The sequence below is a fragment of the Macrosteles quadrilineatus genome, unplaced genomic scaffold (assembly GCF_028750875.1).
Source record: "Macrosteles quadrilineatus isolate MER2022 unplaced genomic scaffold, UCM_ALF_1.0 Scaffold_17__1_contigs__length_3442018, whole genome shotgun sequence".
Classification (NCBI taxonomy): Eukaryota; Metazoa; Arthropoda; class Insecta; order Hemiptera; family Cicadellidae; genus Macrosteles; species Macrosteles quadrilineatus.
In genome coordinates this window covers 552,209-579,977 of record NW_026542610.1, presented here as the reverse complement: position 1 = coordinate 579,977, position 27,769 = coordinate 552,209, and the positions used below count along the sequence as shown (strand labels likewise).

General features: G+C 33.8%; 2 protein-coding genes across 3 annotated transcripts in view; one reads left to right on the top strand and one right to left on the bottom strand.

The window, feature by feature from the left end:
* LOC129005231 (E3 ubiquitin-protein ligase TRAIP-like) lies at nucleotides 1-22,411 on the bottom strand. The gene is made up of 7 exons (XM_054434067.1): nucleotides 21,987-22,411; nucleotides 14,744-14,962; nucleotides 13,241-13,399; nucleotides 9,119-9,223; nucleotides 5,877-6,011; nucleotides 1,899-2,085; nucleotides 1-1,027 (listed from the first exon to the last, which is right to left on the bottom strand). Exons 1-7 carry the CDS (start codon nucleotides 22,103-22,105, stop codon nucleotides 692-694), a joined length of 1,260 nt encoding a protein of 419 aa, XP_054290042.1. The 5' UTR covers nucleotides 22,106-22,411; the 3' UTR covers nucleotides 1-691.
* Nucleotides 22,412-24,125: 1,714 nt separating this feature from the next.
* LOC129005169 (anoctamin-8-like) overlaps nucleotides 24,126-27,769 on the top strand; it is a 28,782-nt gene continuing 25,138 nt past the window's right edge. For both annotated transcript variants that reach the window (XM_054433988.1, XM_054433987.1), the window contains exons 1-3: nucleotides 24,126-24,412; nucleotides 26,815-26,900; nucleotides 27,599-27,759. In XM_054433988.1, the coding sequence (XP_054289963.1) occupies nucleotides 24,274-24,412; nucleotides 26,815-26,900; nucleotides 27,599-27,759 (386 nt within the window). In that variant the 5' untranslated portion in view covers nucleotides 24,126-24,273. The remainder of the gene's footprint in view (nucleotides 24,413-26,814; nucleotides 26,901-27,598; nucleotides 27,760-27,769) is intronic.

Here is a 27,769-nt window from a genome sequence, read left to right as displayed (position 1 = left end):
AACCATCAGCAAAACAAAATATATATTTTTCCAAACAAAGTTATTGCAAGTATTTATTTAATTCATTGTGACGTCTCAACCTTGTAAAATGTTCTGTGATCCTAGACATATTAAACACATTTAGTATTCTTACTAAGCAATTAGTTGGACTACATAGGTTAAAATTGTATTGAGAACTTTGGTTGTTACGTTCAAAGTTAAATTTTACTACTAGGCCTACTTAAATATTTTTGTCAAACATTATCTACTTAACAAAAATCAATATATAATTAGCTAATCAGTTCTTATATATTTAACACAAAGCCACCATTTTATCTGCCACTTTTATAGGTACAAGTTTTTTTTCTCTTACCAAACAGTAGGTTCAATCCAGTTAGGCTGGGTTCTACTGTATAATAAAATATGATAATATGATTTAGTATAATTACACGTACATTATTTTACATACGTTTTACTAACAATACATTTAAAGCTGTGAACAAATATTGATCAAATTTTATTTTCAGTTCTGTCAGCATAATAAATTATATAGGTAGTTAAAGAAATTAATGGTGAAAACGTTTTTAAAACTTCAATCTAAATTACTACAATAACACTTTAAAATATTTACAGTCTTTCAACTATTTACAATCTATTCCTGTTCAATTCAATAAACAGTCAACAAACTTATTTATACTCGCAAATCGTCAACTTACGAGAAAAAAGAATCCAACTTCAAATTATTAGGGTCAGGTTTGAGTTTTTTGGCAGTGGACGCAGCAGCAGCTGACAGATTCTTCTTCTTTGTCAACTTTTTAAACCTATCAAACTTTGGAAACGCAAAGTCGTCACTTCTAGAGTGTCCGCCCAGACCGTTGTACACCGTCTCTGAGCCCTGGCCGGACTGCGACAGTTTGATAGAGTCTGGGTCCAGAGCTCTGTTGGGTTTCTGGAAGATACTCATCGGTGCTTCCTTCCGTTTCCGGATAGCAATGCCTGGAGATGGCGGTGAGTAACTCATCTTTGAGGGCTTTGATGGTGGTGACACCTAAAATTATTATAAGTAGATTAAAATGAGTTTGTAAATACAAATAAAAATTACTTTTTCAATATGTGAATTATACAAGTAGCAGTTAATCATTGAAAACTGATCAGTAAAATCAGACTGCATTAGATTTTCATCATAATTTTAAATTTAACTATCAGAACAGTTTAAAATCTATTCTGGAGGAAGTTATCTTTTTAAGAATTTCAAAGTGTTATATTAACTCCCTTTATTTCTAAGAACTGTTTAATTTTATATATAACCTACCGGTACATTTAAAAATTTATGTAACTTACAAGCATAAGTTCAGCTGAACTTGAATAAGATAAATCAAAACTAATACCCAACACAAATTTAGATAGCGGGTTGTACAATTGTATGAGTAGGATTTTATCACTGTTTCAATATATACAGCATACATTTACATTTACATATTAATTAATTGTTTATTATTGAGAATGTGTTGGATATTCAGCAACGTTACTGAACCCTGCAGTTGAATTTCATATTTCTGAATTTTATAAGGTAGCAAATGTTATGGAACTTGAAACGCATCAACCCAACTTCATAAAAGTTTTAAAACAAATGCACAATTAATTAATTAACTATTCCCTCTACTTCTAGAGGACTACTCAGACTTTTCACCTTCAATTTTCTGAAACAACATTTTTGAAACAAAGTAGCAGCATATGCTAGGGATGAGACTACAAAGTAAATAAGGGATGGATTTTCTACAACATTAAGGCTTTACTAACAGCTTAAGACTGATTGTCTGAGATGTGGGGTGAAAAAAAAGTCAAATTACCAAAGGGAACTGACTCCCCCAACACCCCAAACACTATTTCCCACCAGTAAAAAATATTGGTTGCCTCACCACAAACGAGTTGTCTAGAGAGTTAGCGATGTTGGCAGGGGCTGGATTCTCTTGCAGGAGTCGCCGCAGAGCCTTGTCTCGAGGGTTAGACTCCCCGGGAGACGATATGGCACTCTGCAACTGTTTGATCTTCTGCTTCAAACTGGCAATGTCCTCCTCACTGCATGCCACGTCTTCTTTCAGTTTCCTGTGGCATCAACTACAGTGTTACTACTATTAAAAACTATATTACAATTCCTAAAATCAAATTTGGAATGCAAAATGAGTGGATTTAACTCTTTCCAGCACGGAAAATAAAGGTGTCAGGTGATCCCCAACCTGCATGGAATTTTTTTTTTTTTTAATGTTTGTAAATACTTTATAATTTTGTGTTTAGAACCATACTAAGTTTATAAGGTTATATAAAAATGCATTAACAATTTTTTGTTGTTATCAGTTAGTGATAAAAGGGAGTTACACATGTGTAACACCGTGCAGCAAATGGGACATATTTTATTGAATCCAATAAATATTAAAATTCAAGTTAGAGGGTTTCTTTAGGGATATCATAAATACAAATGCAAATTACAATATAAGAGAGTATATATTTTACAAATATACAATATAAAGCATTACAACATCATATGGAGACCTGAATAAATGTAGTAAAGAAAATTCACACACTGATAAATGTAAAAAATCTTATAAAATGTAAAAGTTACTTAGCCAAAACAAAGTACAGTCCAACCTCAGTATAACGAATCTGAAGGGACCGAACTGAATATTTGTTATATCAAGGATTTCGTTAAAATGAGGTTCGTTATATAGAGGTTAGGTTTGCAGGAATTTCGCTAAGTCAAGGTTCAGAACCAGCGTCGGTCAATATAGGCCGGGATTTGACCTCAATCAATATAAAACACAATTAAAGTAGCATAGGCTACAATACTTTACAGTACAGTGTTCTTTGTACAGTAGAACCTTCTTTATCCAATAGTCAATGGAAGAACCTAAATTATCCGGCATAATAAAGGTGAGGGATCTTGAATATTGCGCAATCATGACAATGGCATTGACCTTGGTACAGGTTAAAAACTGTAAGTTTAAAATCACAGCTTGTTCTAACCCTCCTAAAACCTAGCCAAACACTACATTGCGTAGTCATAAACCATGTAAAAACAAAACAAAACAGTAGAAAGTTTTGTAAGCTACTGACGGCTCCGTGATAGGCCGATAGGCTACTTACAGTACAGTACTGATTATTCTTTCTCTTTGCTTTTGTTTTTATATTCTTTCTTAGATTTCTCTTTATCCAAAATGTGTACAATTCACCATATTTACTTCTCACCCAATCACAGCTTACTACAGATTACGTCGTCATCAGTCCTCAGTTAATGAAATCAGTTCCCAGTTGCAACATTGCGTGCGCAGCGACAGCAGACAGAGAGATGTGTAAAACGGAGCAGACGAATGTTAGCGCAAGCGATGACGTCACCTTTCCATTTCATTTGATTAAGAAACAGATTTTCCAAAAAACAATACTGGGGTGGGGGATTCGTTATATCAAGGGAAAGACATAGCCAATTCGTTATGCAGAGGTTAAATTCGCAATGTAGAGGTTCTGACAATCATAAATTCGTTATATTGAGGTGTCTTATTTTAGCCGAAATCACGAAAAATTCGTTAAATCAAGGTCGTTGTTATGGTTTGTTCGTTATGTAGAGGTAAAATATATATAGTCTCTTATGGAGAGTTCTAGGGGATTAAAAAAATTTCGTTATATCAAGGAATTTGTTTTATTGAGGTTCGTTATATCAAGGTTAGACTGTAATATAAAGGCCAATTTATATTTAAGTAATATAAACATAAATTTAAAGGCAGGTTTCAATAAAAAAATGTTCCAATATGCCCAAAATGTATCCTAAAATGTAATGACATAAGAAAAACTATCAATATCGAGCCAAAAATATAACAAAACCTATTTATAATGTCATATTATTTATAAAAATGCATAAATGCAACTAAAATTAAGTTTCTTGAAGATTTTATAGTTAATTTATTATTTATGGATAGATATATTTGGAACGCTGAGCTGCATGGTGTTACATTTGAGTAACGCACTTTGAAAACTCAAAATACATTCTTCTAGTTCACTGTTTTTATGACTCTAAACTATTACAAGGGACGCTATTATAACAGTACATTACAAAACAGCATAGGAATTATATAATCAATAACAGCATATCTTTCATTTGCATAAAAATAAAGACGGGATCTTGGGCACGAGTCTTTCACCAGGAACAGCTGTTTTCTAGGAGTTATTTGTCAAAATGTAACAAATGGATGGTGCTGCCACCTAGCAAAGGTCCATAGTACTAACATTTAAAGTTTCCAGATGCACAGCGCTAGTAGTCTCGTTTACAAAAAATAAAATGTCTCGCGTTACAAAGATGTAACACCGTGCAGCAAAGAAGTCAAAAAGTCTGTTACATAAATGTAACACTGTGCTTGAAAGAGTTAAGGATATAGGTATTGCAAAAACTAGTTTTTTTTTTGGTTTTTTTTAATATGTAAAAACTTATGGTAGGCAACCTTTATGTAATTTAGAATCCATGGCCAGTGAAAGAAGTCGGTACATTAAAATTTAATTTGATGGATGTGTAACTACTATTTCCGTTACCAGTATAAAGAAAGTTAATCAACAGCACTGAATCTTTTAAAGCAAACTCTAGATATAATTGAAAAACCAGGCCTTTTTGGTTACCATTCGTCCCTCCCCTAAATCTTACAGGCTTTAAAATTACACCTGGATCAAAAAATGAGTTATGTAAGTAGGAAGATTTAATTATTAAATATACTGTTACCTTTTTTAATATCCCTAGTTTTTGTTAGGTCAGGACCGGTTTCGTGACGACAGTTACATCATCAGGTCAATCCTTGTATAACAAATCGTTAAATATACTTAAAGTTTATTCCGAACACAAAACACATTATATTAACAAAGTACGCCTATTTACAGTTATTTTCCTGCAACAGGCTCGACGTAAGCATGCACGTATTACGATGGTTTCTGTCTCAGTTCCGGAAAATAACTGTAAATACTTTGTAAAATATCATGTGTTTTGGGTTCAGTATAAACTTTAACTTTATATCCTTACCTTTGTCAGTAGTCCAAAATTGTGTCTAACTTCAATTATTATTTAAAGCCATGACATGTATTGTTGCAATGCAACATCGTCGAAGCTTCACGTCAAAAAAATCCAAATTTACACATAAGACAGTACAAATACAATACAATACACGGGACAATTAAACAAGATAGTCCTATCATGACACGGCGCAGCAGCGTTTGTAGGTAGACTCTACCTACAACCGCTGCTGCGCCTTGTCATGATGGCGCTATCATGTTGTATTGTGTTTAATTGTCCTGTGTAGTGTATATGTGGACTACTGTCTTATGTGTAAATATATTGTTTTTGACGTGAAGCTTCGACGATGTTGCATTGCAACAACACATGTCAGCTTTGAATAATAATTGAAGTTGAACACAATTTTGGACTACTGACGGAGTTAAGCCTATAAAGTCATATATATACATAGTTCAGGGGCTATCAGAATGAATAGGCCTACAATAAACTTTAAGTGTATTTAACGAATCGTGCTACGAGAATTGGCCTGATGTTGTGACCGTCGTCATCTAACAAAATCAAAGGATATTGAACAGGTAGATTTATTTAATAATATATATCTTCAATATCCAGTAATAGGAAAATGAACTCTAGGTAGGAGAAGTAAAAAAAGGATGTTACAGAAAAACCCCCTATGTACTATACTCCGTTCACAAAATTAAGGCGCTTTTAGAGGAAGAAATCTATACACTTCCCTTTAAAATAGTAGCTCAACAGCTGATTAAATATTATAAGCACAAAAAAGTGGTGTGGGAACTTCCCCTCAAAATGCCTAAATTTTGTGAACAGAGTATAATTATATAGATTAACTTACTGGTTAACTCTCTTATAAATTGATATGTCTTCGTTAAGTTTCTTCACTTCGGCTTTTAGCTTGTTAGCCTCTTTTTGGCTGGATACGAGCAATTCTCGAAGTTCGAGCTTTTGATGCTTGGAAGCTTCAAGTTCCCTAAAATACAAATGTCCAACTTTATTTCTATAAGGTGGTTAGTCCATGAAAAAAATGAGAAATGATCAAGCATTATAATGCATTCTTGCTGACCAACCAGCCAAAAATATGATACCGTTCATCGACATAGTAAAAATCTCTGAAATTTGAAATTACTAGTGGACTTGTAAACTATTACACTTGAAATGACTGTTTAACAGCTATTTACCTTACAAGTGTAGTAAGAGCGTTTTTACATCACGCAGGTGAATGTTGTGCAACGAGTGGAAGCGAGTTGCATAATTTACCTAAGTGATGTAAACACGCTCTTGCGTAACGTGTAACGTACAAGATTTTACCTGACCCGACAATATACAGGAGGTTACGAACAGTATTTTTCACTATCCATTTCACTCATCTTCTAACAGTAACGTTCATTTACAAACAAAAGCTAGGTTAGGAAAATTCTTCAAAACATAACAATAAAATTCAAGCCCACAGCTGATTTCTAGCGTTGAACGTCGTTGGCCGTTGGCTCCATAGAGGTATATTTTTTAAGTTAAGCACTCAATGTTATTTAAATGGGTTTCATTACATCACCGAGTGAGTTTTTTTCAACTTTACATCACTCGAGAAGTAAGGAAGTTGTATACATCACGCTTGGGATAGGGAAGTTTAACATGGCGGGTTAGGTAAAAATTATTTACAATTAATTAAGTAATTACCTTATCAGGAAAGTTTTAGCCAACTCATTTCGTGAACTTAAGTTCACTGTCTGTAAAGAAGTGCCAAGCGTAGCAGAGGGTAGGTCTCAAAGAAGAAACGACATTCTTACATGAGCAATGAATATGTATGCTTGCTGTTAATGTTATTTTTTTTTATTATATAAATTAGAATTTAAACAAAAATGTTCAATCAGCTGTTTTAATTTTAAAGAAACAGGTACCTTTCCATCCGTATTGATACGCTGGAAAGTTGTCCTTTGCCGTGCTTACACACAGAAAAGTAACGTAAAAAAACAACGTTTGACTTTTACCGTGCACTTAGTCAGCTGATGAAATAAACAGCCAATTGCAACAGCCTATTTTTTCTGAAATATACAAATATTAAGATTGTGTTATGAGTTTAAAATGTTTTAATTTTTCTTTGTAGTATGATGTTAAGTATCGTACATTACTCGCCCGGTAAGCTTTACCGTACTTGCACAAAAATCACACACTTGGCTTCGCACGGCAAAACACCACTTACCGGGCTAGTAACGTAATCCTATAGTATAATACGAGCTAAGTCTGTTTGTCTGTCTGTAATATATATATCTCGAAATACAGCGGAAGGATGTTTACAAAATTTTGGAATGAGGGACTTATAGCCCTAAAAAACATGATTGGTGACTGCCACTACCTCAGGAAAATTTTTATTTCGCTACACAACTCATTTTAAAATTTAAAAAATTAACATTGGCCTTATGGGTTGCTAAGTAGCTATGTTAGTTGAACAAAATAACAAGGAAAAAGTAAATAAAATACTTGTAACGCAACATGTGTTTACAACAAGCCATCTACAGTATACTAGGAAATTGCAAAATACAGTACAAAGGGAAAAACATCAGTTGACAATGGTTGTACCTATTGAGCAAACATTACACTGAAGTATACTTGACATAAAATAGAGTGAATGTTTCTTATTGGTGACGTTTGAGTGCGTTAACTCAATGTTTCACTCTTATTTAAAGGTAGATTTAAAAATGTTTATTCACTCTTTTATTGTTTACATGATTTAGACAGCTGTATTCAGTTGAATCTATATATTAATTTGAAACTGTTTTTCTTTGTCACAGCTATTTTGAGAGAACGGCTAGGCGTAGAAACTCGGTAGAGGTGTCTAAAGAAAGGTCTTGGTCTGTAGATGAGCCATCAAAAGAGAAACGTGGTAAATTCCCTTGGGGCTCTGCCCCAGTGGCCTTTGAATTCCCATCCCATGTTATTCTTATGGAGGAAAAACTGGGTTTTTGTCCCAGCTAATTTGAGAGAACGGCTGGGCGTAGAAACTTGGTAGGGGTCTCTAAAGAAAGGTCTTGGTCTGTTGATGAGCCTTCAAAAGAGGAACGAGGTAAATTTCCTTGGGGCTCTGCCCCAGAAGCCTTTAAAGTTGCCTCTTCAGATTTGTTTACATTACGACCATATGCATAATTTTACACTATTTTTTAATGAAACAGCTGTAAATATTTAAATTGTGATTTACTGAATTTGTCAAAATGAAGTATTTGCAAAGGTTTTTTCTGATTTTAAAATCAATTTTCTTCTGCATCGTGTCATGTTTTGCAATATAATGTTGTAATGTTATAATGTGTAATCCAAATCAGTGGAAAATCCTAATATCACAGTAACTCTTAAAATTATTTCTTATGGAGTTAACTTATGTCTATTGTATTAGGTTTGGTTTCTGCCTTTTGTTACCACTTCTTGGAGATTGTACGTAGGCGTGTTACACGTAGATGATATTCTTTGGCGTATTGCATCTGTAGGCGATACTTGGGTTGGTGTATGTAATTATTACAATGGAAAAAATCCTGGACAATTTAATATGGGCCTACTAAAAATAAAACTGAATTAGAAGAAATAGAAATAATGTTTTTTTTTTCATTTATAATCGTTATTATAGAGAACCTAATGCGGCTATGAGTGGGAAACATTTGTAGAAAACTCTAAAAAACAATATCAGCTTTTGAAAAAAGATAAGATATTTACAAACAATTTCGATTATATCTAACTGTTGTGTACGTCGTGAGTATTTCCATAATCTTTGAGTCGACTTTTATAAAGTCATCGGAAATTATGACCGTTATTCGTTTTAAAATAATGCCTGTAATTCTTCGCAATTGCTCGAATTCAAGCAACAGGTCCACTAGTTAGTAATAAAGTCAATTGTATTACAATAATCTTTATGGTAAGCAATATGCGCTTGAATCGGACATATCAGATATGTCTTCAGCTAAGTTAAGCCAACTAGGACCATTTAAAAAATAAGTAGACTCTAAGGCCTGAATTGTCCTAAAAATCTTGTGATTGTGTCTAAAACACACCATAGGTTACTGGAGGTGCTAATTATCAAGCATCTGTTTAACTTACTTTTTGAAAGTAGACACACACATGCTGAGAGTGGTTGGGTCGAGGGCAGTCCTAATCAATATCTCCTCAGTGTCAGTAGCCGAGCCATGCAACAGCTCTTCCAGTCTGAAACAACAAAACATATATAATACTACATACAACTGTTGGATGTACTAAAATTCTTGCAGTACAGTATTCAACACGGTACTTTGGTATTATACCGACCACACCCAAATTAGGTTAGGTTACCACACCTTGGTTAGGCTAAGCTAGGCCAGGCTAGGTTAGGTTAGGTTAGGATAACCGGAAGATAACCTAACCTAATATAACCCGGGAAGCGAGATGGTGTAGTGGTTTGAGCGCGAAACTTCGATCCCTGAGGTCCTGGGTTCAAATCCCGCCAAATCACCAAGGGATTTTATCTAAGTGATAATGCCGCAACCCTAATGTCTACCCAGAAGCAATGTGAAAAACAATTCCGGGCTCTGCCTAGCGTCCTTGGACAAAAAAAAAGGCTAATCCAACCCAACCTAAGGGAAACCAATTTAGGTGTGGTCGGTATAATAACAAAGTACCTTGAACACTACCAATACATAAAGCATAAATTAATAAACCTAAAAAAGTCAAAATGTGTGAGTTTAGCTTCGTTCACATGACTTAAGGGTTTCTTAAACTTGTATGAAGAAATATCCTGAAGAAACAGCAAGCCACTTGATGATATTGATGCCATGCTAGTTGTTAAAGAGACATGAAATACATTTTTCAAAACTAATTTTAGGTCATTAAAGACATGGCAATACATAGAAGGACGCTACAAAAACTGAACACCAAAAAACACAACACATGGTTCCATTGTATTTTAATATTTCAGTGCATCCAATAGAGTGTATGACAAGACTTGCGTTTTATTGGATTAACACAAGTACCAGCTACCTGGAACCTTGATATGAAGAACCTCGATAACAAGCCACCCTTGATGACAACAGCAATTTTCAAATCCCCTTGAAATTATTTTACCCCTAATCACATGTTACTGCAAACCTCAATAAGAAGTCAACCTTGAAAACAAGTCTTATTTAATAATTCCCATGAGAGTCTCGTTATCAAGGTTCTACTAATCAGCCCTTAGATACGAGGTAACAGTTGGTAGAGAACGGGAGGGGGGGTTACATAAAGAGTAAGCCAAATTAACTGAGTACAGTGTAGGACTTCAACTCCTATTCCAAACTCCAACATACAAAATTGCCAATTATCCAAATTCCTTACAGAAAGAATTTTTTAAATCTTAAACTACAGTTAATCTATAATATTAAAACGAAATAGTGTTTTTTTATTTCACGATTCTGAATCAACCACTCGACGGATTTTCATGATTTTTGTGTTGAAAGAAAGATAATTTTGAGAACTAGGGAATGTCGAAGCCATAATTTTAGTTTAGGGCCCCAGTTTTTTAGAAATTAAGTTTTTATTTTTAAAAAGTCTAGCAGCCGACGCTTAGATTCTAAACTAGCTTTTGGCATAAAATAATTTGCTTAACATAACAGCTGTAAACATTCAGCTTTTGTGTCACAAATTCAGCATTTGGATAAAAATGTAAAGACATACGTAGGGTTGACTTATTTATACTATGTGTAATGCTAATCATTGATACGTTCAACTCTTCTGTAAGAGGATGACAGATTAATTAAATATACATACTAAAATACTAAGATGTTCAAAATTATTTTTTAAAGCAATCTTTGTAATCTTCGATTTGTTTTAGAGCAATTTAATTTGTTTTAACTAACAGCTGGTTAAATATAAACTATGGAACTATGAGGTTATTTTATTTAATCTTATTTTGTCATTGATTATAGGAAATAAGTAAGATTATTAGAGATAATTAGAACACAGTTTAAAATAGTTTAGACCAAAATTAATTAAACCACAGTACAAATCGAGGCTCTGTACACAAGTCTTAATAAAAAAGGATAGATGCAAATTATTTTACTGCTCTACTTTTCAAGGAAAGATTAGAAAAATAACAATGTTTACATGTTTTAATTCTTCATGGTAGCTTTTTGTTTACAATAAATGTTTGTCTGCTTTATCTTTGTTTGGATTAGGCCCAGAAATATTGATGTCATAAAAAGAAGATCAAGAATAATCAGGAATCACGATTTTAAATTACCACCACAACCTCAGCCGGGTTTTATACAAAGATAAACAGATGGATAACATAGATTGAAACAACGTCAACATTGACCTAGGATACTGCAATTAGACAAACCATCCTTTTATGAAATCGTGTTCAGTTGTGGTTACGTTTGGGGGTGCCTATATCAGCGCCCCTAAACGTGAAAATATCACTTTTATTTCAACTATGAATATATTGTAGTTTAAATTAACTAATATGGGAAATTACGATGTACATTTATTCGTTGAGTAATTATCAAGGATAGAACTGATAACGGTATGGATAATAAACATTGACAATTACGTCATTAGCTTTACTAGCGTGTTTACTTTTTACATTCCTGCTACATGTAACCAGTTCTTTTTTTCAAATGAATGTTATTTGAACCAAACAGCTGTTTCAAAACAAACTGTTATGGTTTTTACTTTTCTTTGTTTACACTTATTTATTTAGCAATTAATGCAGTGAAATTGATATAAAGGATAGGTGTGACGTTTTGATGTTAGAACACCAAAGTTAAATTATGTGTACTGTGAATTTTATTGGATATTATCGTTTTATTTTAGGTCGTTTCTATTCAGACCTACTGGAAATTGTGTATAGTAGTTGTATTGTGGTGATAATAATTATGGAAGAGTCAGGTATGCTATGGAAGGTGGTATCGTTGAGGTTACCTCCCGCTATCTCCGCGTCCCGCCACCTCCGTGTACCGCTACCTCCGAATTTCAGAGTGACCCCAATAATCCTCGGTTACTTCCTGCGTTAAGACTTTCCGTCCAAACCTAACCTAACCTAACTTAACTTAACCTAACCTAACCTAACCTAACTTAACCTAACCCACGGGTTAAATTTTGATTAAATCTTCCATCCATGGGGCTTCCCAGCCGTGGATGCAATGACAGCTAACAACGCAGGCAGTGACGGGATTATAAGGGTCACTCAAGAATTCGGAGATGGCGGGACAGATTTGGGTTCGGAGATGGCGGAACGCGGAGATAGTGGGAGCACACGGTATCGTTGACTAGGTCTATACACTTCTCAATTGACTATTACTCTCTCTACTGTAGGCTACTTATAATCAGTGTGCGTCTGTGCGAATCAGCTGCAAATCTCACTTCAACGCTTTTCACATCGTAAAAATTGCAGAATTGCTGTTGTATTGTAAAATTATCGGATTTAAAATGCATATGGTATAGGCCTATGATGGAATAAAAACATATTTGGTCACACAACATTTGTTTACAAGATGATTTTTCACATTAAAACTGCAAGAAACTTTGTCTTTATTATGTGTAAACTAGCTGATCTGAATTGTACACGGTTTTAACTGACTACTGAATTCCCATACGTAGGACGGGCTAACACCTCGTAAGAATTATTTTTAAAGAAGGCAAAAGCTCTGATAGCAGCATAATGTTAAGTATCTCCTGCGGTCATGTACATATTATCATCTTCTCCCGGTGTCTCAGAAGCATCATCATCGTCTTTCGTCTTACGTGACCACGATAAAATAATAATAATGATTTTAATGATGTTGCATAATAAACAAAGTTTACAGATAAATGTAAAGCTTCTATTTGTCATTCTTCTTAAAGGCTAATATTTTTAATGGCTCATTCTTAGAACTAAATAACGGTCTTAAAAATATTTATTAATAATCAAAAAATTGAATGTCTCCCACGGGCGTGTAAGTTAGACATCATTATCATCTTCCATGTTCACGGCAAAATTTTGTTTTGAATTAAAATATATGAATATTTAATGCGTTGAAATTTATCCAGAGAAGATGTAAACTTCACTAATCGAAGACATCACTAAGAATTTTAAAGTAGGCCTAACCTATTTTTTAAGTAAATTTTAATCAGATATTTTATTTTCTAGTTATCAAACGATTAAATTAGTGCGTAGCTACAAAAATTCACAATTATAGAGTAATTTTTTGACTGATGGTAAAAATAAACACAAACCCTTTGTAATTATCAAGTTGTTTCCTTAGTTCATCGGCTTCCAGTTTGTACTCGTTGAGCTGCTTGCATTCCCGTTTCAAAGTCTTGATCTTCTCCAGGTAGCTATAAGTTTGCTGTTGGTGAATATTGAGCTCATCTCGCATTTTCTTCACCTCTTCCCTGTAAATTAAAATCCAAGCTTTAGTTGAATATTACTTTCTTCCACATTTAGGCCCTATCTTTTTTTTCAATCAATTATATTCCCAATAACTAGAAGATCCAATAGAAGAAGGCTCTGAGTCATACTGTATTTTCCAATTTTCACTTTTAGTTAGTTGGTTTAACATAAATGATTTCCTATCGTGTTATTAGTTTACTTACAAGGCAGTAACAGTAAATTACATTCGCTTCTTGAATCTAACACTTCAAAACATCCAAATTTATCCATGTTTGCCTCCTGGATTGATAATGAGTAATAATAATAATAATAATAATAGGTTAAATACCTTATTTACGTCCTCAATCCAAGTCGTCTTTTTATAATGGCCATAGTTTCGAGGCCAACAGCCCCATTGTCAAATTTTCTGTCTTGTTAAATTACTGTTAATAGCATTGGTCATCGTTGAAGTTCACATATACAAATACACTGACACACAAAACATTTATATTTACACATAACATTGAGAATTTATACTTTTTAGCGTCTCCAGGGTATCGACTAACATGAATCAGTCAGTCAGTGTACCGGTCCGCACAACGTTAGAGACACTTTTGTTTAGGTCGGCCAAAAGTTCAAATTCTCAATGTTACGTGTAAATAAATATAAATGTTTTGTGTGTCAGTGTATATGTGAACTTCAACGATGACCAATGCTATTAACAGTAATTTAACAAGACAGAAAATTTGACAATGGGGCTGTTGGCCCCGAAACTATAGTCATTATAAAAAGACGACTTGGATTGAGGGCGTAAATAAGGTATTTAACCTATTATTATTATTATTACTAGTAACATTTAAAGTTAAAGAATATGGTAAGCCATTACTTTCATGATGAGCTCTACCTAAATATTTGCTCACAAATAAGATTAGGCATATAGCTTTGAATGCCTGTCAACTACTATTTTTTTGCTTAATTAAGTTAGAGCGATAGGATTCTTTTGTAAGGACGATCACCAACATTTCAAGTTCTGGCGTTCCTTATGCCTACTGAAGTAATTTTTATTGAGTGTACAACAATAAAAACAATGAAACCTAAATTTCTTCTTGGTGAAAGTGATTGTGCTTTAAATGCTTGTGGAAAGTCTTTATAAAATTGGCAAGGCAACATTACAACATTTTTTTAGGGGAGAGGGACCGATATCTTACTCTAGGATTCAATAAAAGTGACTTCTTTGCATTATTAGAGTAAAACATTAGGCCAAAATACAGTTTTGATGAATATAAAGTGCACAAATTTATTTTAGAAGAATTATGTTCTCGAAAGTCTTTACAAAGTACAAAGTACTTTTGGGTGACTTTACTTACCTCAACCCTTTGGTCTGGAACTTGAGTTTGTCATTATCTTCTTTCTGATTTTTCAGATCTGTATCCTTCAACTTTATTTGGAAATTGAGACTGTCGACTTTATTCTGTAGTGCTGATGCATCGTCCTGGGAGCAGTTAAAGTTGCTTGGAACACTGAAGTAAACTTTCACGGCATTTTTTGGTCTCTGCTTTTCTCTGCACTGAGGGCATGTTGGTGACCTAGAAATTGTAAAAATACTATAGATAGCATTAGTTTGTTACTAGATAGTCATTAAATAATCACTAAAGACTGTGTGTATGAAAAACTTAATCAAGTCAACCACACACTACACTGACATTTTCAAGAAATGTCCCTACTATTTTTGGATTTAACTTCAACCTAGATTTTAAGCTGACTGATTTAAAAACTTTAGTTACCGGTAATAAAATATTGATTTATTTTATTTTATTTTTATTTTATTTTATTTTATTTTATTTTCATGCTTCAATACAGTTTAAAGACCATTTACATTGAAGCAGTTCATGCACTTATAATATTATTGCTTCAGTGGGTTTCTCCTTGTCTTTTCACTTCATTTTTACTTACACTTACATGCCATGCATTTAATACTAACATAAAAACAAAATTATCAATAACTATAACAACAATGTATATATATTTAAAAAGATTAACAATGATAAATTATATAAATATATAAATACTGAGTAGTAAAAATAAATAGAACAACGAAAAATATATAAATTAACATTTACTGATTGATTAATACTGTTTTTAATTTCAATTTGAAATTGTTTATGTTGTCAGAGAAAATATCAATATTATTGCACTTTTTTATTACGTAATTGTAGTCTTTCATTAATCGATAGAGGGGGGAGGAGGCATGGGCAGTGGTGCGGCTGTAGGGCAACGAGAAGAGATGTTTGTTTCTACTATTGAAGCAGGGTACGCGATAAGACAGGCCGGCCAGGCTAGCAGCGTCGTCAACCTCTCCACGCGCCAGTTTGTACAGGAACACCTGACCTATGATCGTTCTCCTCAGATCTAGACTCTGCAGCCCAAACAGTTGTAATAAATCATGGTATGGAACATCGTACGTATAAATATTAAAACATTTGTAAAATAAGAATCTTAAAAACTTTTTCTGGACTTTCTCTAAAGCATCTTTAAACTGTAAATGATATGGATTCCAAATTATGGAACAGGTTTCTAATCTTGATCTGACCAGCGAATGATAAAGCATAATTAATGTTTCAATGTTTCTAAAATTTGTACTTTGTCTAATTATAAACCCCAACATTTTACTTGCAGCAGCAATGCATGTTTCAATATGAAAATTAAAAGATAGTGCAGAATTCATGTGAACACCTAAATCTTTAATTTTGTTTACTCTACTAATTAAAATGCCATTTAAAAAATAGTCATTTCGTAAAAAATTTGTAGTCCTAGTAAAAGTCATTAGTTGACATTTAGAAACATTAAAAGTCATTTTGTTTGAAACACTCCACCTATAAACATTGTCAAGATCTTCTTGTAAGCTATTTGCATCATCAAGACTATTGATATGCTTAAACATTTTTAAATCATCGGCAAATAGAAGTGAATTTGAATTTAAAATACAGTCACTTAGATCATTAATTAGTATTGTAAAAAGACAAGGCCCTAGATTCGAACCCTGGGGAACCCCAGATTGGACATTGAATACAGCAGAGGAAAATCCATGATAGAAAACAAATTGTTTTCTATTAACAATGTAAGATTTGAAAAAATGCAATAAATCATTTGACATGCCATACCAATGCAGTTTCTGCAACAAAATTGAATGGTCAACCTTATCAAACGCTTTGGCCAGATCAAGAAATAACGTGTCTGTCTGAGCCCCAGAATCCAGACCAGAGGAAACGTAACTAGTAAAATTTAATAAATTTGTGTTGACTGATCTTCCTGGGACAAACCCATGCTGGTCATTTGAAATGTATTTTTGAAAATGTCTGAATAAATATTTGTGAATAATAATCTCAAATATCTTCGCCGGTACAGATAACACTGCTACCGGTCTATAATTTAAGACTTTGGATTTTTTTCCACTCTTAAAAATTGGAGTTACTTTGGTTGTTTTCCATCTTTCGGGAAATATATTAGTTTTCAAGCTTAAATTGTATAAAAATTCTAAAGGCCCAACTAAAAATTCAGAACAACCTTTAAATAAATATTGTGGGAGTAAATCTGGACCAGTAGTGCATTTTGATTTTAAATGTTTGATGGCGTCCTGCACATCCTGACAGCTGAGGCGAGGCAGTGTGAGGCAAGACGCGCCGGTCAGACACGGCCCCTCCACCGCGCACTCCACACTAGGCTCTGTAGTGTAACTCTCGTACACAGAACTAAAATATTCCGCGAATGCATTTACAACCGCTCCTCCGTTATCCAGTCTTACTCCATTGTGCTCCATTATCATAATTTTATTTCGTTCAGATTGTTTACTTTGAATAAAATTCCAAAACTTACTGCTATCAACATTTATACTATCTTCCACTCCATTTACATAATTGCGATATGCTAGATCAATTTCATTTTTTACTGCTGTTCTCTGGACTTTAAATAAGTTATAAGCTTCATCAGTGTTTACTTTTTTCCACCTTCTTCTAAGTTTTTCTTTACGTTTTAAATTGTAAATAATAGAAGGAGTAAACCAAAAGGGATATTTTGCTTTTTTATTTTTCTTTAATGGACAGTTTTTATCAATTATTTCATAAAGTGTGCTATAAAAACAATCTAGAGCATCATCGACGTTCAAAATAGAATATAAATTTGACCAGTCAGCCTGTTGTAAATCTTCGTATATTTGTAGAAAATTGGCTCGTCTGAAACAATAACCAGCTGACTGGGTTGACCTTGAACGACCAGATAACGGAGTAGCCAACACAACAATTACCTCCAAAGCCGGATGATAAAGATCTTCACTAACTAATTGTTCACCGCTTCTCGTCACCACTACTTCCTCACAATTTGATATGACTAAATCCAATGTCTTATTTTGAAAGTTACGAATATCATTCTTTAAACTTAAACCATGCAAATTCAAAAAAATAAATAATTCTTTACATATATTGTCACCTTGATCCAAGCAAAAGTCCTGACCATAGATTGAAATATTAAAATCACCTAATACAATAATATCACAGTTCGATAATGAATTTAACTGTAAAAAACAATCAAAAAATCTTTGGTATACTACTAACGGTGACCTTGGCCTGAAATAAACAGTACAAATATACAATCCTCTCCCCTTGCTATTTACAACTTTTACACAAACACTTTCACAACCAGGAATTGAATCATTAAAAATGTCGACTACGTTACACAATATATCATTTCTTAAGGCTAACAATACTCCCCCTCCTCCCTGTCGGCCTGAAGTTTCTAAATTTCTGTCACATCTAAATACATTAAAACTATCAGGAAAAAATTCCGATGAATTAATACCAGGTTGTAGGTTTGTTTCTGTTAGAGACACAATTTTGTAATCGCTTGTTAAGATGTTACTAAAAAAAATGTTTGATTTTGTTCTCAGACCTCTGACATTTTGGTAGTAAACTATATTATCAAAATCATTATTTACCATTAACAAGTTTTAATAAAAACATAAATAACATAGAGAAAATTCCTATTTTTTTTTTTTTTTTTTTTTTTTTTTTTAATGGACTATAAATACAGCAATAAATAGAAATATAAATAATAAATAAAACATAACATTTAAGAAGTCGAAGAATAGCATGTATAAATAGATAAACAGAATTGTATTCATGCAAAAATAATTTAATTAAATGCTCATAAAGAAGTTTAACGTGCATTGTATATAAATTTGATGTAAATAAATTATGAAATAGATTATTAAAATATAAATTAAGCATTTGATTACTTACAATTACAGTCATTGTTTTACATGCTGTCAATATCCACGTCTGACCTAATCTTGATAGCATCAGTGTCCTTATTTCGTCGCACGAAGATGCTGCAGTTCGCCGTCCACACCTGGCTGTAGCCCTTGGCCTTCGCCGCATCACGCGTCTTCTTCAGCAGGTCCCTGTTCTCTGGCGTCAATGACTCGTTGACGTAGATCGAGTCTTCGCTGCTGAAGCCAAGGTCCGAAGCTTTAAGATTGCGGCGTTCTTTACGTTTATTTAAAAAAGCGTCCTTGTCCAGACGTCTGACGAAGCGAATGATGATAGGCCTCGGCGATGTATTCGTAGGTTCATACTTCCCCATTCTATGTACAGCATCAACTAATTTCTCCGACCAATCTTGGAAGTGTAGAGCAGTTGCTAACCGTCTTATAACGAACATAATTTTTTCATTGTTGTCCTCCGGGATACCGTAAATAATTAAATTGTTTCTATGTGAATACTGTTCAAGATCACGAACTTCACGTTGCACTTTCTCAACCGATTTCCCGAATTTATAAGTGTCCTTCTTAGTCTTCTGTACCTCGTTTTCACACTCTCTTATCTTCAAATCTTGAGTAGATATTAATTGTTTAAAGTCATTGATGGTTGCATGGCATAACTCAATAGATTCATAACTCAATTTAATTTAATTTAATTTAATTTTAATTTAATTTTTTAAATTTAATTTTTTTTTTTTTTTAATTTTTTAATTTAATTTAATTTTTAATTTAATTTAATTTTTTTTTGGCATAACTCAATTTATAGTCATTAGACTAGGTGGGGCCAAGCCCTAAGGTAAATTGAAGCATACTTCCAGCATGTTAGCTAACTTATACAACTTCCACCATAATACCAGTTGGAATTTGTATTACAACTGTTGCCTTCCTAGTGAAACGCTGACATAACTGTAAACTTCACTGACTTAAAACCACAAGGATCCATAGTCTTAGTGTTTCTTACTGTAAAGTACCACAATGTTTGGATCTCAGTAGAGGCTAGAGATGAGCATCAATGGACCAGGTCAATCATCAATTATGTGTGTTCTCCATCAATGGTAACATAACTATTCGCCATCAATTTACTGATAATTTAATAGTGAAAATCTCCATATAGTTTCGGTAGGTAGCCTACCGAATGATGTGTGTTTTTGCCTTGTTCAGCTAAATTTTAACTAACCACATTCCAAGTTTTAAACAAACAGCTTCACATTAGAAATTATAAATCTAACGATCAGTTATAATGGATTGTGTTAAAATTATTCCAAGGCGGAGTTTTCCATAGCTCTTTTATGCAAATTACTCTTTTCCAGGATAATAAATCACTACAACGAATGTAGGCTAAATTCAGCCACAGAAAATTAACTTATTGGTAGTTTTCCATAACATCGATATTTGATTTAACACCTGACATAGGTGTGAAGAACATTGATGTTTAAAAAACATCAGTTATCGGTGCTCACCCCTAGTACAGACCTATTAACCGTGGAAACCGGATGACCAGGCCATAAAATATCTTGGAATATGGCTGGACAAAAAACTTAATTGGAACTACCGCATCAATAAAAACTGTCCCAAGGTTATGCACGCCTTGCAAAGTTGTTTCCTTTGATCAATAGGAAATATACTCTGAAACCAGCTTACAGTTCTAAATTGAAATATTACCTTCATCAGCCAGCTCCTGTATTGTTACCAATGTTACGGCCGTTTCAGCATCACTGTTGACGAACGTAGGCCTACATATCCACACTCGAGCAAGTAGCTAAGTTCCAGCTGTTGGAAGCTGAGTCAGCTATTTGCTCGAGTGCGGAAATGTAGGTTCCTCAACAGGCCTGTTTTTTTAAACCCCGTTTTGACTACTTATGTGTGTGTTTCATGTGAAAAAATGTTTGTGTTATAATGACGCCTTTAGGCTGAACATCTGATGATGGCACAGTGATGCTGAAACGGCCGTAACATTGGTAACAATAGGCCTATAGGAGCTGGCTGAGTAAGGTAATATTTCAATTTAGTTATAGAACCAGCTCAGGGGCTAGAAAATATGGATTTTAATTACAGTTCTAATCTGCAAATCAATAATTCGGCGTTTGATAACATAATACAGCTCCTAGCTGCCTATCTGGGGACTAGCTATAGCCTAAAAAAAACAAACTCTTCAAAATTCAAGTGATCCAAAACAAAATTCTAAGAATAGAGGTAAATGCTCCCTGGTTTATTAGAAACAGGCATACATGAAGGAGTGGAGTCTATCTTGGCCTTTTAGAAAAAACCACCTCCAAATTTCTGAAGTCTTTAAACATTGTTCCTGGTGCACTGGCTTTTAATCTTGGTGAAGCAACTGAGAACAGGGGGCTACGTCAAAGGCTCCCTTAAGATCTATTAGATGAATGATGCCTAAAGAAAATTGAATATATTTATCTAAATTAATTATGTTAGGCTACACAGTGTCTCAGGTCTGGGCGAACCCACAATGATATTACCTATATTGTAAATTTCTTGTTCATATTTTGTCAACACTTCAGCGAATAATATCCTCATTGAACCAGAAATAAATTCTGTAAAAAAGTGCACTCACACTGAAAGGCAACACAGATGAGGTTTATATGCTAAAATCACCTGACAGCATCAAGGACATAATTACATTTTAAACGTCATACTGCAGCAAAAACAGCTACCTAGTTTTAATACCGGGTCTAAAGTAAGTAGCATTTTTTATCAGAGTAAAAATAATTTTTAAGGTAGTCTCTAGGGAGTAAAAATCATTTTTAGTCTCTAGGGAGTAAAAATCAGCTGTTATAAACAGTTGTCAATTTTGATTGTGGCAATCGTATCGATCAAAATTATTTATCGATTGATTTATTAGGTACGGTAAGGTGTTAGCCATTGTTTTCGATTGCTCGACATGTCGATGGTGAACTGTAACACAATCATAATAGACAAAATGATTGAGTCACTTACTAAACAGCTGCTAATTTGCATTAGCAGAATTGAAAACAAGCTGGAAGTTGTTTCAGAGAGGTTATCTTTACATAACAATTATTTATTTTTCTAGCTTAGTTTGATAATTAATGATGCAATATGACGAAAAATATAAGGTAGTTCACCACACAGACAAAAAGTGTCCTTCTATGTTTTGAACCCTCGCTCATTTCCCAACCTCGGCTTCGCCTCGATTGTAAAACTTGACCTCGGGTCAAAAAGAGTCACTTTAGGCCCTAGTGATGAAAATATACGAGGGACTACAACACAATCCTGATGTAGCTATGTTAAATTAAGTTAGTTTTTATTGAACATATGCCTACCTTTCATACCACTGAAGTAAACATTGTTGATGGAACAAATGACCGCATGAAGTAGCATAAACAACTTCTGAGTCCTGGCCGGTAAACAAGTCACTACAAATAGTACAGTTTATAAACATTTTGCAAAAATGTAATTGATTTTAACGATAACTTTCACTTCGTTTACATAACACGACTAAAAAATGTAATAGCAATTAAAGCCTAATGGTGGAATGATGTTCATTAGGGGCCTGTAACCAATCAAACCGTGCTCCACACCACAATACATTTTTTATGAAAATAAAAACAAGTTGTAACGAATCAAAGGATTAAAATTACACCACTTATCTTAATAACCAGTCCAGTCAGACAGAATTACAGAATTTTTCGATTTTATTTTATGCTAAACAATGGAAAACAACCGTGACCGAACGAAAACAAATCAAACTAACCTCTAACCTCCAAACTCCAACTTGAATTGAAAATCAAACCAGTAAAAAAAATCAGCAATGAGAAAACAAAGTACAAACCAAACCGTCACCACCAAACCGACGTCGACGGCTGATTATGTCTGTCAGTCTGTCTGTTCTGTATTTTTCCTATTGCCGATGCGGCGGTCTGGGTACATTTACCCCAAGGCTCTGTTCCCATGAGATCTGTTCTCTGGGGTTGTCAATAATGACTTGTCCATGATTAGCAAACATGTTCTTTTTTCTGACTGAAGCTTGCTATAAAATAGTAAGTTACAATATTCTTACTCATGGTGGAAATGTTCCTTCCACCATGATTATTACTACTGAAAATAGTAAACGAGCCTTCAATTAGCTTTCAACTAAGGAAGAGTTAAACCATAGATTAAATACTGAACACACTCTCTTATGTTATCATAGATTTAAATTATTAATATGAGAAATAGTTTTTTTCCTACAGTTACCTAACAATGTACATGTTCTCTCACTGATTTGAGAAAGCAAAGTGGCCAATTCGCTCATCAGCGAGACAATGTTAACATTGTCTCACTCTAATTACTTTGTCTCACTCCAGATTTGCAACGTTAAGGCACGAAATAGTGAGCGCGTAACATGCAGACAAGGTCGTATGCGCGCGAAATACGTTGGCATCACTGGCTGTGCTGTGTCAGCTGTTGTACTGTTGTTGATCGTGTTGATTATGTCAGATTAAAAGTTCACTTCTGTGTAAAATTATGTCACATTTGTTATAGTTATTTGTGCAACTATTGAGCAAAGTGAGCAATTGACTCACTCGAGAGAAATGCTTACTCGAGAGGAATGGTTTCTCGAGTGAGGCAATTGCACTTTGCACTCGAGTTGCACATTATATTTTTCCTACAGTTACCATAAAACAAATAAATTGGTAAAGAAACGTGACACATTTTTACACAGAAGTGAACTTTTTTATATTACATTTAATGATACAACAGTACCATAGCTGACCAGCTGATTTACAGCCAGTGCTGCCAACGTATTTCGCGCGCATACGACCTTGTCTGCATGTCACGTGCTCACTATTTCATGCCTTCACGTTGCAAATCTGGAGTGAGTGAGACAAAGTAATGAGTAAAACTGATGAGCGAATTGGCCACTTTGCTTTCTCAAATCAGTGAGAGAACATGTACATTGTTAGGTAACTGTGAGAAAAATATATTATTGTATTGATGGAAACATTGTTGTGCATACATTAACCGTATGTCGTTTTTTTATTTATACGTCTATATAAAAAATCTAAGTTATTTCTTCGCATTTCATTTAATTTCGTCTACATAAAACTCCATATTTTTCCAAACATGAATACAAATTCTCACAACGCCAACTTAATTGCTGACACGCCACATTTTTTTTCTTGAGGAAACAAGCAAGCAGTTATAAATTATAGTAAGTTGTGATATTGTATTCTAAATCAAAAATGTATAGATTTTGGCCAAACATACACTAACTTGTTCATACAATGGTAGTGCTGATATTCTTAATTTATTATCGTATTCGGATGTAGTATCTATTTTCATAACATCAAATAACTTAGCTATTGTAAAGGCAGTGGTTAAAATTATGATTAACAAAACAGCTGACAAATTGTATTTTTAGATGTAGCAGAAGCACTCAAGCAGACAAGAAAATTTGTATTCCGACCCGATCACCGATCTATTAGCTGTTAAATTGAAGCGGTTTTTATTAGTCTTTAATTTCTTGTATGTGTTTTAATCAATGTCAACGATAAAAGAGGTTTTCATTTGTGTCTTAATATTTTAAACACTATTGACCAATAGATTTCTTTACTTTTATTTTAACAAATGGAACCTGCTACGGACACAGAAGATTGCCCCTCAAACAATGAAGGTTCAGAAGCAGAAGTCGATAAACAAGATGACAGTGATGTGACTTTAAGACATAGAAAAATCATGGATTGTGCTAAGGAAACATTTGAGTCAGGTATGCATGCACTTGAAATGCATGTAAGTTCATTATGAGGTTCATTCAAATTTTTATTAAAAATAATATATTTTGAAACACACTTGCTCAAAGTGGTTTATTTTCTTACAGTAGGCCTATAGATAGTTACAAATTTTATTAGGCCTATAAGCCTTGCACTTTCCTATATCATGTTCCTTACCACAAAATCGGAAACTGGTTCTTTTTGATTAATTTTAAGGTTTTATTACATGAATATCCATAGTATTGTCTTTCTTATTTGCCAAAGCAGCCACGTCTATCTCTAACTGTCTCTTAGCAATTGAGATTGCTTTGTCAAGCGTCAATTCAGTTTTGGAAGCAGCTTTGATTTGATCCTGCTTCTAAGTTAGTAATTCCAATCACAAATATAGGCATATGGTATCTCTTGAAAAATGCAAATCCTCAAAATTGCTAAACACTGCCTGCTTTTTTATTCTTGAAACAAAACTGTCGATATTTTCCCCTTCCTCCTGTCTCAGCTGGAAAACTTATATCTCTCAAAAACAACATTTAAGTGTGGTCTAAAATGATCATCCAAAGCTTTTATCACATTTTTTTTTAAAAGAGGTTGGCGGTCTCTTTAACCTTGCATTTGCCCGTCCACATAGACTACACATAGATCTGTGCGTGGAACGTACATCCATCAAAGCACGGGGTGAGCCGGTACAGTATAAAGGTGAACTGTACTGATAAAAGTTTGTGGCATGACCAGGATCCGAACCCACAACACTGCTGCCTTGGGTCCAAAGTCCGCGACGCTACCAGCTGAGCCACCGACTCACAAATTATCATAGGACTCATCATTTGATACTTTGGCTGCACTTTAGTACCTGTCCTACACTCATTCGTATGAATATATCGATCAATATATCGAATACGGTAATCTATATAGGCTATCAATATTTTTTATTCGAATGAGTGTGGAACAGATACTAAACTGCAGTCCATAGTTTGAGCAAATTGAATGTTTCCACTGCAAATTCACTACCAATGTTAAGAAAAAGAGCCTTCTTAACTTTGTCTGACTGCTCTTCATTAGCAGAGGCTATGAGGAATATTTCAAATTCTTGTTTGAATTTACACCATTGTGTAGGCATCTTATCACAATCACTAATTAGCAGGTAGTTGTTACTCCATTTTTTGTTCACACCTGATACTATGAAACAAGTTTAATTAAGAAATAATTAAGACAAACTGTGGATAGCATTTAATGTAAAAATATCCAGCCAAAATCAAAAACAAAACAGAAAAAAATAAACATCAGCAATAATAAATAATAACAACTGTGTTATTTACACATAGGCTTATATACCGGTAACTTAAAATATATTACAGCTTCAGCATTTATAAGACAATTTATTTTACAGCTCCCCAAGGAGGCTACATCAACAAACTGTAATAGCCTACATAATTAACTTTTTTATAGGCTAATTAATTATGTTATTCATGAAAACCATTGTAATGATTTTAAGTAGATAATAGCTTATTAACCCTCCAAGTGTCCATAGTTTAGGCCTTAATGTCCACCTATTTTTGGCGCATTTGCAAGGTTTTATTAAAACGGATCTGAGAAGCTTAAAACAATGTTAATTCTAATGTTCTATATACCATTTTGTTCGGAAAATCATGGGCTTCAATATTATATATAAAACATAAGGAACATTAAAAAAAAAAATTTTTAGGTAAAAGAAAATATAATTTTGAAAATTTTCAAAAAAAAAAAAGTTCGCGCTCAATGAAATTGTATAAATTATAGGCCTATAAATATTTGAAAATAGCCACTTTGTTCTAAATTTTATGAGGATTACAAATATATACTAATATAAGGAAGTAGATTTGCAAATAAATAAGTTATGGGCAAAAAACAGATTTCAGTACATAGCGTTTAGCTAAGAATGCATAGCCTAACCCTAGCTAGGAATCTGGCTAATAATTTACATCAATATCACTACCTACTTCTTCAGGATCATCAACCAGCACTTCAAAACCACTTAAATCTTCTTATAATGCAACACGTATATCACTACTTTTGATTTTTAACACTAAAACAATGATAAACGTAATAAAACACATCAGTCATCGGTCCGGATAACCTAGCTGTTTACAAATACACGCACGTCAGCTGTCTGCTACAATTACGATCGGCTCAGAGAACGTACAGCGCTGAGACAGACCTCTGGAGAAAGCTTAGAATATTACGGAAAGAACGATACCTAACTCGATCCAGTTCAATCCGATTCAGTCAGTCATAGAGCCTTCGCCGTAAACGATGTCTGCGTGTCGAAAAATCGACAAGTAACACTACACAAAGTGTGCTGCTTGTCGAATTTTCGTCAAGTAACACTGGGAGGGTTAAAGCATAAGATATTGTTGTGTTCTAGCATCACGTATGCTACGTCGCAAGATTCCATGTACAGGGCATCTAATGACTCCTCGGAGATTGTGGATTCAGACTATACCTACCCATGTAAGTTGATTTTATAGTTAAAACACATTTTTTATTCACACTCAGCATATAATACAAGTAAAACTGCACTATATGAGGCTGGACGATAGACCTACCTGTTTTGTAATTCAGATTGTAAACATTATTTAAGATCACTAAGCCTTAGTAATGTAAATTATTTTATTTTTACACCCATTTTAATGGCCAAGAGAGCTAAAACATTACAGGTTTTTATGCTGCCTAGTTTAAAACCAGTAGAGTACAAAAATGCATTGTGGTTAAGCCATGAGACTGTATAGCAAATGTTTTTATTTACATCTGATCAAGACAGATGTTTTGTTGTGATTGTAAATAAATTACTAACTTTTTGAAATAAAACTAGACTGGATGAAATAAGTGTTCTTTATTCTTTTAACTTAAACTAAAATAAATTTGTAAAACTAATCTAATCTTTAAACTAAATTTACTTTAAACTTAAAACTATACCGTACTTCTAAACTTTACTGAACTAAATTTATATATACGCTTCCACAAATAAAACTTCTTACTATACAAGAAAAATCTCAAAGCTCAATCCAAATTTCGTGACATGCATTGTTATGCAGTACTTTGTTATTAACTGAGATATTTTTAAATGGGGTTAAATTGTAATGAAACATGAAAATAAATATTTCATTACAATTTTATATTCACCAATCAAATTTTCTGAATGTTTTTAGGAGTGTGACGTAGTGTTGATGTTTCCCTCGGGAGCTCAAGACTTCACATTAATGTGGTTGCTGTCTCGACTGCGGGCTGGCACGCCGGGACTCGTGGTACATGTGCGCCACCATTCATCATCAGATAGCTACGGTTTCTACCTTACGGCACCATTTAATGTGTGAGTGGTT

Bases quoted from the DNA above. Each gene is read 5' to 3' on its own strand.
- LOC129005231 (XM_054434067.1), bottom strand. From the start codon at position 22,105: ATGTTTATAAACTGTACTATTTGTAGTGACTTGTTTACCGGCCAGGAC. The intron at 14,963-21,986 runs GTAGGCATATGT...TACAATTTCTAG, and splicing joins TTACTTCAGTGGTATGAAAG to GTCACCAACATGCCCTCAGT. The intron at 9,224-13,240 runs GTTTGTGTTTAT...TTGTTGTTTCAG, and splicing joins CAACTTGATAATTACAAAGG to ACTGGAAGAGCTGTTGCATG.